Source organism: Pezoporus wallicus, unplaced genomic scaffold, assembly GCF_028554395.1.
Source record: "Pezoporus wallicus isolate ANWC-B61680 ecotype Strahan unplaced genomic scaffold, APGP_CSIRO_Pwel_v1 contig_749, whole genome shotgun sequence".
Taxonomy (NCBI): domain Eukaryota; kingdom Metazoa; phylum Chordata; class Aves; order Psittaciformes; family Psittacidae; genus Pezoporus; species Pezoporus wallicus.
The window spans coordinates 1,496,490-1,508,063 of NW_026641327.1; the positions used below are offsets into that span (position 1 = coordinate 1,496,490).

Consider the following 11,574-nt stretch of genomic DNA (forward strand, 5'->3'; position numbering starts at 1 on the left):
TTTACCAAAGGTAAGTAAGCGTTCTTCAGCATGGTAAGGATCACTGTAGTTGCTGTCCGCAAGAGCTAGCTGAAAAACCTTAGGACAGAGCTGGTGACCAGATGACTCACTGTTGGCATCTCCTCTGTGAGATCTGCACAAACTGAGTAATTTTCAGAGAGGAAAACTGTAGGAGGAAATTGTGTTCCCTCGTAGGAGCACAGTCCCTGAGAGCTTAAAAAGGAAAATACCCAAACACCTGGCATAAAAGTACTACCTATAACCAATACTTTCCAAAGGCAAAAGGAGAAATCATTTCTATTTTGTCCTCCTTACCACATTCTCCTCTGCCTTTATAGCATTTTAAATTGAGTTCTCAATCCCCTGATTAGTATTTCTGAACTATAAATCACTCAAAGAGTTATTAGTTCATGCAAAAGGTTGACTATAGACTGTATTAACTGTGTTAAAGGCTGGCTATATATTTAAGCTGTATGTCACCTCATACCTCCCACACAAAACTTCCTCCCCCTTGAGTAACACCCATTAACATTTATAGGATGTTCTAATCCCAGCCTCAAATGCTAGTTTTTTCAAAGTAGGTTATCATTCACCCTTCTTGTCCCATGTGTCTCTGCTCTTGCTGCTTAATTGCTCAGTGTAATTAGAATACAGAGCACTCACACATCCTAAGAAACCTTGGTAATGCATTGGAAACCATTGTGATTTATTTTGGACAGGAACTCCTGTTGTTACATCAAGACCAAGCCTCTACCTACGCCAAGAGCAGCTTCAGTACTGAGACACTATTTATCTCCTCTGACGTGTCCCAGCTTTTTAAGAAGCTGGCTGTTCAGCTAAAATTATGTACCTCCTACAGCATCACTCAAATGACCAGGCTATCTTCTTCGAACTGCCTGACTGACCAGATTTACTTGTAGCTAGTGACAGTCATCTGAAGAAGGTAAATGAAAACTTATTTTTGCTGCAAATCCGAATGTGTCACTCCTCATATGTACCCTAAAAATTTCATCTCTGCTTCCTCACCCTCTTCCCCAGCATTGCAGCACAAAGATCAAATTCGTTTCCTCCATTCTGAGTAGAAGGCTTGAAGAAAAGAGATACAGCATCAGTGAGATTATTCCTGAAGTAATAGATTGAATTCTAGTGGCAGCACTTTGAGAATGAAGATTACAAACTGTAAAAGATTCAGAAGAAAGCCAAAGAAATGCATAAAAAGCTGGGGAGAACAAAAACCAAAACAAATCAAAAAAGAGCAGCAGCTTAGTCTATCTAGTTTAATGTTCAGAGGTGACTTGAGCTGAAACTTGCTCTACAATGGATGAAAAAGTAATTTCTAATAATACCAAACTTTTGAACTCACTGGTCAAGGAAAAGACACTTTCTACCCTTCAGTAAACTATTCTTTTTAAAAGAAATAACTTCTATTAGATCAGTTAACTAAGTGCTGCTGCTGATACTGAGATAACACCTCCTGTGTGACAAGACTGTGCCAGTGGTATAGACCTGCTTTGAGTAACAAGACCCTGGGGATTCAGTAATCCCACATCACTCCTTTTGTTTACATTAAGAAGCTGTTATTTTTGCCAAGGTCAAACACTGTTTTCAGATATGTGTTAATTACAAAAACAACTATTTATTAAATGACAGGTTTTTAAAAATACCCATACCTTGCATATTTCTCAACTTCAAGGTCTTTGAGATGCAATAATCTAATTCTAAAGGATATTTAATTCTGATAATACTGACACAGATCCTGAAAAGATCTGTATCCCAAAGGCTGAACAAAATCAGCATTTTATTCCGCCAGGCAATTTGAAACTTACATTACTTACTTAAAGCAAGTAACTATGAATGCCATTGTTCCTAATTAGAAGTGGCAATTCTAGGTCTCCTCCTCATGGAAGCACGTTGCATTTTCGTAGGTGGGCTGGCTTTCTGAAGTGCTGAGTATTCAGCAATTCCCACTGATGTTGACAGAAAATGCAAATCACTCAGTGCTTTTGGTGCAGTTGAGGGACCTAACTTGAAAACCTCCTTGGTTTCAAGAAGTGATCTGAAACTGATACCATTAGCATTGTTCACAGCAAGAAACAGAAATGAGGAGCAGAGGGGAGACTGACTAAGTTTAAAGACCTAGAATGCAAAACTTTTTGGATCACTTTCTCTACATAGGGGTTGCTATTGCCCTTTCTTTTACTACATTACACAAAGTCTTCCTGCCACTAGCACGTTCCTTCAGATTAGATTCTCACCAACAACATGGAATTTGGTCCTGCTTACAATTTTTATAAAGGCAGAAAGTGGAAGGGAAAAAGAAAAGAGAAAGTTGACTCTATCTCAGTGAACCTCCTATAAATTATTAATACTTAGGGTTCTCCGAATTCACAGGGAAGAGGGGAAAGCAAAACCCACAGTGCTTTTACAGAACTTTAAAGTTCTATCAAAGACCCCACAGAAGCACATAATTTAATATTTTTATACTACATGTGTATACTAAACATCTCTATATGATGTTGTTAAGATACACAAGAGTGCACATCTACTAATCACACCACTTGAAAAATGTTATGAGCTATATTTTGTGGCACACCAAGTGTTAATCTGACAAAACCTGTCGCCTTATACAGAGTAAAAATTGTAAAGTAAGGTGCGTGTTCTTTGCTACAAAAACCCCACATTAGATTCACTGTGAAGGCAGGAGCAGTAAACAGTGGAAAGGAAGTTAATTAGCATTCCAAAAGGGGCCTCTTACTACTTCTCCCTGAGGTTTTGTATGTACAATGGTTGCTTAAGACAGCTATTGTGTATATGATTCTTCACATAATTCTGTAGTTCAGTAAAGCTTCGGCAGAAGCTGAGACCTACTGTAGGCAAACAGTAAATTAAAATACATAGCTACTTTAAGGAAACAAAAGATTGAACAAATACATTTTTTTAAACATATATGGCTTTAATCCCCGAAAAATGAGGTTCTGGAAATGATCAAGCATACAGGATGAGTTCCTCTAATGGGGACTGTTGTCAAGGACCACGTCAATCCATCAGACCCAGCTTGCCATGAAACAAGTCAACAAGGTCTTCACATATGGTCTGTGACAATCTGAGGGAGGGAAGAAGACTCCTGACTCCAGCAGCATCTAATCCACCAGAACCCTTCGTACAAGGCTGGATCCCTTGGATAGCCATAAAAAAAGCAGGAAAGCCTTGGTTGCCCTGCACAGCCTACCTTGTAGTGATTTCTGACCTCTGTAGCCAGGAAGGAATTGCAGGGAGAGCAGCTATGCAAATGCTGGGAGCTGCTGCTCTCACAACAGTTACAGGGGCAGCAGTTTAAACTGCACGTAGGAATGGACTTTTAAAGGGATTTCAAGCAAATCACAGAGAAAAGTTTTCAGGGAGGAAGATTCTGGGGGATCCTGAAGACAAGAGCAGGTTTTATAAGTTACATATTCTAGTTCACAGTGGAGGAGGCAGAAATCCCCAAGTGAAATATATGGCCTATATTTTAAGATCTGAATAATCCTGATGGTCCTCTGATCTTAGAACTCATTAATTCCTTAAAAGAAATACTATAGCCATAGCAGGAAACCTAAGTTTTCTAATCCTATCTCTCCAACTCGTGATGTTCCCTTTAAAGCAATTAGTCCATTATCTGGGCCTTCATGTCTCAGGAGCCTCAATAACAACAATTTGGACAGCTCTGCTGAATTAGCCCTTATGTTCTTCGTTCTTTGTGACTATCATTTTCAGAGAGAAGGTGGATATTTGCTTTTAATTTGTTAGCTTTCATTTTCACGTTTGAGAATACTTATTTGGAAAATACTATGCACAAAATTGTCGGAACTAAAGGCCGCTGATAATGAAAAACTAATGGCACAGGAATTGGACATCAATCACCGGCTTGGCAAAGAGAGTACATGGTTATTCCATCACAAGAGAAAAGAAACAAGTGTTGGCTGGTCAGAATGTCCTGTTTCCACTCAGCAGGCAGCATGAAGTAGCCCCAAATCCAGCAGATCTTACCCACAAACAAAACCTCTGCAAGGGAGACATCCCACAAGTGTCAGTGTTATGGCAAGGGGAAACACAGCATGACTGAAAATATATCCCAGCTGTTCTTAGGGGCATTACCTTCTTTAAGTTGGAGCAATGCTGTGACTGAACTACTTTGCTTCAGGCAGGAGTAAGTCCTGGTACATTAATGCTGGAGGCAGGGGACCACAAAAGTACTGCAGATCTTATTTCTAGCTCAGCTAGACCCACGAATCAGAGAACAGTGCATCTGGCTCCTGAAAAGCTTCTGTCACTGGTTTAGTTCCAGCATTCCGAGTACAAAAATAAGTTTTTAAAAACTATGATGTATGTGCAGTGTACCCTCTCAGTTTGGAATCCCACAGTTTGAAATAGAGTTCTTTCTTTGGATAAATGGGGCTGTGGCATATCAACACACATCTCCGCAGTCACACCTGTGCTGACTGGCCTCCATGTACCTCTCTGCAGAGCCTCAGCAGCTCCAAAAATTACTTGAGCCAGAAAGGATCACGGAAGGTTTTGTTCTGCTAACTTCTAACACCCGATTCCCTGAGCCAGACTGCCATATGCAGTGGTTCAACCCTTCCTAAGGAGAAGTATTTCCTTTCCTGTGACAGCAATGGCCTCCACTTGAGTTTCATAAAAAAGCTGTTTGGCTCCCAGCTTCTGCAGTTTGCTCAAATACATTGTTCTTCCATCATATACCATGAAAATGTCCATAAGGCAATGAAATCGAAAGCAGAGAACAAAGCTTGAGACATGCATGCACCATCATGCATAGATCATTAATGTGGGATGGTGCTTTGTAGCCTTGACATGTGATGCTATTTATGTTGTCATCCCAAATAGTTAAGTGTATTTAATTAAAACAGTATAAATATTACATTGACAACTTTTTGTGCGAATGCTGTCATTAAAACTCTCTTCTAGCTCCTCCTCTTCCTTTTTCTATCACAAATATTTTCTTCACAGTTATCACAAGGATATTACACCCCATCTTTTCCACAAACTTGAGTAATTCAGTCTGGTTGATAACCATATCAGAGGATAGGGCCTCCCCCCTCTTTCTCCAAACATAAACGGAAACTCCTTCCTGGATTTATTCAAAAAATAAATTTTTCCCTGCTAACAGAGCATGTTTAGCATTTGAATCAAAAGATTCCATAACAGTGTGTTTTGCAGTATGCATAGGATAAGTTATACATGAAATTGCAAGACATACGCCAGAAAATGATACAGTGGCTTTAATCTCTTTGCTGAGATATTTAGAGGATATGCATTCTGCAGGTCTGGGATCCGCACTCAGAGGAGTGGGTGCAGTGAATACATGATTTCTCTCCTCTCCCCACCCACATCTTAGTATCAGCAGAGAAGCCAGCATAAAATTAACATAAACACTTAACTTTTAGATTATTCCCTTCAAGTTTATAAAACTCTAGAGCAAAAAGAGGTTATGTCACAAATGGAGCCGTATTATGCGAAAGTCAAAGGGGACACTGACTATTTAAAGCAATATGTCCCTTCCAAGCAGAACATTGCCAGCAGAGTAGACAGTGATCATCATCCATACACACAGCATACTGCATTTTAATGCTACACTCTGCATATATCAGACAGTGCAAGTACTTGGTAATATTTAAAGGTAACAAATTACCCAACTACTTCAACATATGCCAGACGCAAGGTCATCTGACGTGACAATAACCAGTATCAGCCTGATCAGTCTGCTGTAAACTGGACCCTCTTTCAGACCCTAACATCTCCTCTGTATTCAACCGTTACTCTTAGATGACCCAGCACCACCTTACCTGTCCCATTTTGAGCACTACTTTAAAAATGAGAATAAAGCTCCAGACAATTTAGTACTCAGAGCACTCGCAAGCATGTCAGAGATCACTCCCAGAGTCCCAACTTGGCTTTGGTACACTTTACTTCACCGCACAAAGGCAGCTGCTGTCAGAGTGACTTGAACCTATGCCTCGTAAGACAAAAAGCCTAACTAACACATCGTGTGCACTTCTTTCTAAGAGTGTGCCCTTGCTCACTTCTGTTAGGGCAGAGTTGGGTAACCGGTAGCTGTTTGTCCCTTTCTGAGGACCATCAGCTATGATTGAATGCTGTGATTCATGTTCATGGACAGACACCTTATTTTTCACCACTGACAACAAACCCACTCTCCAGTTTCCAGAATATGTTTGCCATCCTTAGTGAAAGTAAATATGATTCTTACTTCCACTTGCAGGAGGAAGATATGAGTCAACTTTGTCAACACCATTTATGACTGGACTTTCTGGAAGAGGCATCTTTATTTGGATGCTGAGGGTCTTTCGTAATTTAGAATAGCTCTAGGTATGACACAGACTGGTGCACGGCCTGTAAAACTTTCTTAAACTTTGAGGGAGGAGGGTTTTACTGAAAATATGGATAATTTTTTAGTAAAAGAAGAAAATAAAGAGAAGGTCTACTCATATTATACTTAGCCTGTAATTTCCTGTCAGATAAATTAGGCAAGGCATTTTCTACTTAATTACAGAATAGAAGGCAAATATGTATTAAATGTCAGAAAGTTCACATTTTCCTTCAGATTATGTGGAGTCCTATGCATTTTCCAGAGCTCACCCTTCTATGCCAACCTGCTATTTAAAGGTATTAGAGTGTATTATTACACGAAGACGAGATTATATCAGGATTACAGAATATTGTTTGTAGCAATTAGAGAAAATTACATAATCTCATCCCCATAGCATGAATATTCTTCCCTCTTTGGGATATTATACCCACTTACTTCTGGAAGGTATGTTTTCAGGTTGTCAAGGCTTACTTTGATCTTCAGAAACAAGTGAAAGAATTCTAACTTGCATACAAACCTTTCTTGGCTATACGTGTTTAAATCTAAAACAAATTCAGCCTCTCTGTGCACCACTTGCAGCATTTCTCCTACAGAATATCAGAAAATACATTCCATATTTGAGGGAAGATGTCCAGCTGTTGAAAGGTAGATATCCAACTTCCATTAAAGCCCTTGTCTTCCACCATGCCTCTTCCTCTAGTTTCTGCATAGTCAGTTTTTGCCTGATGCAAATGAAGTACTGTTGAAATTGATTATTTGTCTACTAGGATGTTTAATTCCTTTACTTTAGTGATATTCTGGTTTTTTTTCCTGTAACAGATGTGTGTCAGGTTCTCAAGTGTGTGTCAGGTTCTCAAGCAGAAATCATCTTTCCTGATTTACATGAAGTTACCAACTGCATCTAGTTTATGTAAAGCTTTTTATTTTATTATTTTTCAAAACACTTATTTGCATTTTCGACCAACTAAAGGTACAATCACAGGGACAGGAAAAGGAAGAAATATAATACCATGGTTATTGATCAAAAGCCATAAACTATCAAGCACCCTTAACTTCTAGGACCTGGTCCAAGGGCAGTTAGAATCAGTGCATTACTGCCATTAATTTCAATGGGTTTTGGATGAAACTCTTCACAGATGATCACTTTATAAATGCTCTAGTTTCTAAAATAATGTTATTATGAAATTTTGCCTGAGTCTCACCTAAAGTTTGCTCCTGCTCTCACTGAAATGAATAGCATACATTAAAGCCACTAACTCAGACCAGAATTTTGCAAATGCCTACACCTGAGCTTTTTTTTTATTGACTGAACCTACATAGAAATGTCCAAATAGATAAAGGTATGCTCATAGGGTAGCAAAGCACAGTTCACTGAGCTGCATCAGGATCACACTCCAAATACATTTAATCATCAAAAATACTCAAGACAGAAGTCTCTGCATTTTTATTACCAGTGGCCATATTTTGTAACAAAGACGCACTTCACACAATCACAACTGGTTGAGACATAGATTAAGGATTGTACTTAAGTGTTTAATTTAGTTCAAATGCTTTGAAAAACACTAGGGCTGCTGCTCATGTACTCAAAGGTTAGCGTGCTCAAGCGCTGACAAATATCACTCAAACTTAGAAGGTACAACTGTAATTTTCCACGTGGTTGGTCAGAAAGTAAAGGCCTTATAAGGCTTCATTATGCAAACCAGAAGTACCAAACAAATGAAAACATTCAATTCAATGCTGACAGAAAACTACCTGAATGCGTAATAAAAAAAAAAACAAAAACAACCAAAAAAAACCCAAACAAACCCAAGAAATCCAATGGCTGTTTTAAATATTATTTGCAATATAAATATCAGGTTGTAACAGTGGGAGATTTTGGAAAGACACAAGGGAGAACATAAGAGTTTCTGAATCATTGCCATGCATTTCCTACAAAAATATACAATTATTTCTTAGGCTATTAAAAGATCTCATGTGTTCAAGTCTCCACGGTTTCTTTTTTCAAGAGCCAACAATGTCACAAGCACCACCTGCGAAGCCCAGAGAGGAAGAACTACTCCCTAGTCTGTGATTATGCAATGATAAAGATCCAGGCCCTTCAGGCATACCTGTTTATGGGTGACCTCGGAAAACAGGCTCAGAACCTAAGTGGGCATGATGAGCTGTCTACCCTTCTGCTTACCATAAGTGCAGTGAAGGAATAAGGTAATGTCTGAACCCAGTGAAAAAGTTTGTGCTGCCATTATGTATTTAATGGCTATTCCAGCCATTAGTCTGTTCCGCTTTGGTGCAGTCAATCCAGTGCTCTTCATGAATGCCAAGTTATTTACTTGTCACTACTAAGCATGCAATCATGAGCCAACCATACTCCAAATATATACATTCGCCTGACTTAGCATTCCATAACCATCCATTTATTAATTGCTTAAAAGCATTCAAAGCTACAGAGCAAGCTGGCAACATGACCCTGATTCCTTATGTCCCTAGAGCACAAAACAGTCAAAATGCAATTTTTATGAAACTGATACTCATTCTAGAACAAAAAGTGCATTTTTTTCCACTGAATATTTTAACAGTAACTACCTAGTTCAGAACCTAAAATCTGTATTAAGAACTTCAAAATATTTTGACTGCAATAAAATGCAGCAACTTATTGATCGTGATGTTACTGTATGAAGAAGGAAGATCCTGTCTAGGCTTCTCTACTTTCTGTGACTGTTATTTTTTGTAACAATTCCACCCAAGTGAAGGGTTTAAATACAATAACGTAATGAAAACAGGCTTAGGAGAACTGTGATATTTTTCTAACATGTACCTCACTTTATGAAACTGGTAATGCCATTCAGAAAATCCCCCATAATTCTTTTCTTTACAATTGCAGAGTTCCCCAAGACTCACTATTTTTAAGGAAATGAGCAGTTACTCTAGGCAGTTCTTGCCTGTATTCCCTTTCAGTACTCAGTCTTGTTCCCACAAAGCAACATGATGGCAGCACGCTCTCTCCTAAATGACATCTTCAACAATATTGCCCTCCATGCGTTTATGTTCAGAGGTACCTGAAAAATTACTGCGATAAATTTATGTCAGTAAAAAGCCACCTTAGATGGAGAGGCTTCTGTAGAATTTTTGGGATGGAGACACTGTCACACGAAGCAGTACAGCCTGTCATTGCAGCTCTCAGCTTGCTCCCTTCAGATCCTGAGAACCGAAGGGGAGAAGACAGGGGCTTCCTTAAATGACAGCCAGGAAGATTTTCAGTAGTCACTGATTTTACCGCGGATTGTCTTGGAAATGAGCACCCGCCGCCAGCATTACACGGGGAACGACTGCCATCTTCAGGAACGCCTCGATATTGAATCACCACCTACCCTTCGCAAGCACACGGTTACTGAAGTTGTGACCAAAACCAAACGCAGTTGTGGGTGGTTGGTGGTGGGAACCAACTCCTCGCCTCTCCCCCTGCCTCTTTCTCGCCCGCAGGTAAAGCAGAGATGTTTCCCTTCACCGCACCTCACCGCGCAGGGCTCCTCGCCCAGCTCATCCCGCCAGCCCCGGGCAGCGCTCCGGAGCGGGGCACCTCGCCGGGCTCTTCTCGGGGACGAGCACTGCAAATTTAACTCTTTCCGAGGGGCGCCTCCGCGCCCCGCCGCGCTAGAGGGCAGGCGGGGAGAGAGGGAGGGAGACCCGGGGGAACCTGCAAGACCCTCCCTTCCTGCTTCTCAAGCACGGCTGCTGCCGCTGCCCTTTGCGTCCCGGCGCTGCACGGGATAAATCGGGATGCCCGTTGGCGGGGAGGGGGAGTCAAGCGGCCGGCATGCATCTGTTGCTGAACGGGCAGCAGCGGAGAGAGGGATGGGATGCGGCCGCCTTCCTCTCACCGCTGTATGTGCGAGCCAAGGACAGCGGATCCCGGTCGCCGCCAGCCGTCCCCCCGGGCCCAGCGCCGCGCTGCCAGCGGCCGGTCAGGGGCTCCAACGGGGCGGCGGGGCGAGCCCCGGCTCCTGGGAACCAACTCGGGATGTGCGGGGCGAGGAGGATACGGCCCGCCAGCTCCACTTCCTCTCCCCCTGCCGCCGGTCCCTCCACATCTGCGGGGCCCGGCCGGCAGGGCAGGCTCGGAGGCGCCGCGCACGGCCCCGCCGGCAGCCGCAGCCCCGGCCCGGGTGTCCGCGCTGCCCTTGTGCCCCGGCACCCGCAGCGCCCCGGGACCGGGCGGCGGCGCCTCCCCCTGCGCCCGGCGGCGCGGTGCCCGCGGCTGTCCCTACCTCCGTGTCGTAAAGCCGCAGGTCCAGGAAATAGGGGTTGAGCAGGGATTCGTTGCGGATCTGATCCATGGCAAGCTGCACGGCGGGCAGCACCCCCCGGCCGATCTTGCTCTTCTGGTCCTCCTCGGACTGGCTGAGCGGCATCAAGCCCATGATGGAGATCGGCGTGGTGGCGTTGGGGGGCAGCCCGGCCGCCCCCCGGGAGCTGCCCCGCGGCCAGCCCCAGCCCGGCGGCGCCCAGCCCAGGCACAGGAGCAGCAGCAGCATGGCAGGGCTGGAGGTGGCAGCGGCCGGTCTCCGTGGAGAGGGATGCATGCTGCTGGATGGGGGGAGGAGGAGGAGGAGGACTGAGGGAAGGGGGGACGGGCAGAGCGGCGGAAGGGAGCCGAGCCCCTCTTAGTCCGGGCGCATTCCCCGGCGGCAGAAGCCAAGGCGGGAGGAAAAGAGCCGCCTGTCTCCGCTTCCCCGGGAGCCTCGGGGTCTCCTCTCTCTTCTCCCCTCTCCCCTCCCCTGGCAATAATCCTTCTGGCAATGGCGCCTACTCCTTCTCAGGTCTGCCAGCTGCAGCCACCAGGAGCAATAAATAAATAAATAACCCCCACCACCACGCACACACAGGCACGCTCCCCACCACCCTCCTCCTCCTCACTCCCAGGCGGCAGAGCAAGGGAGCGGGACCTGCCTCTGCCTCCCCGGCTGCTCTCCCCCCTCTCCGCTCAGGGAGGGACAGCACCTCTCAGGCGCGGAGGGGGGGGCCGAGCAGCCCTCATTGAACACCTCCCTCCCTCCCCCCTCCTCCTCCTCCTCCAAAAGGGGAAAAAAAAAAAAGGATGCTCCGGCACAGCAAACGCAGAAGAGGAAAAAGCCTCCCCCCTCTCCCCGAGCAGCGGAGGAGAGGACGGGAGCGGTGCCGAGGAGCAGGGG

At 43.9% G+C, this 11,574-nt stretch overlaps 1 protein-coding gene across 2 annotated transcripts in view; it reads right to left on the bottom strand.

Moving 5' to 3' along the window:
* GABBR2 (gamma-aminobutyric acid type B receptor subunit 2) overlaps positions 1 to 11,442 on the bottom strand; it is a 445,865-nt gene extending 434,423 nt beyond the window's left edge. The window contains exon 1 of one of the 2 annotated variants that reach the window (XM_057423018.1): positions 10,651 to 11,442. In XM_057423018.1, the coding sequence (XP_057279001.1) occupies positions 10,651 to 10,965 (315 nt within the window). In that variant the 5' untranslated portion in view covers positions 10,966 to 11,442. The remainder of the gene's footprint in view (positions 1 to 10,650) is intronic. The other variant, XM_057423019.1, reaches the window with a different exon arrangement.
* Positions 11,443 to 11,574: the final 132 nt, after the last annotated feature.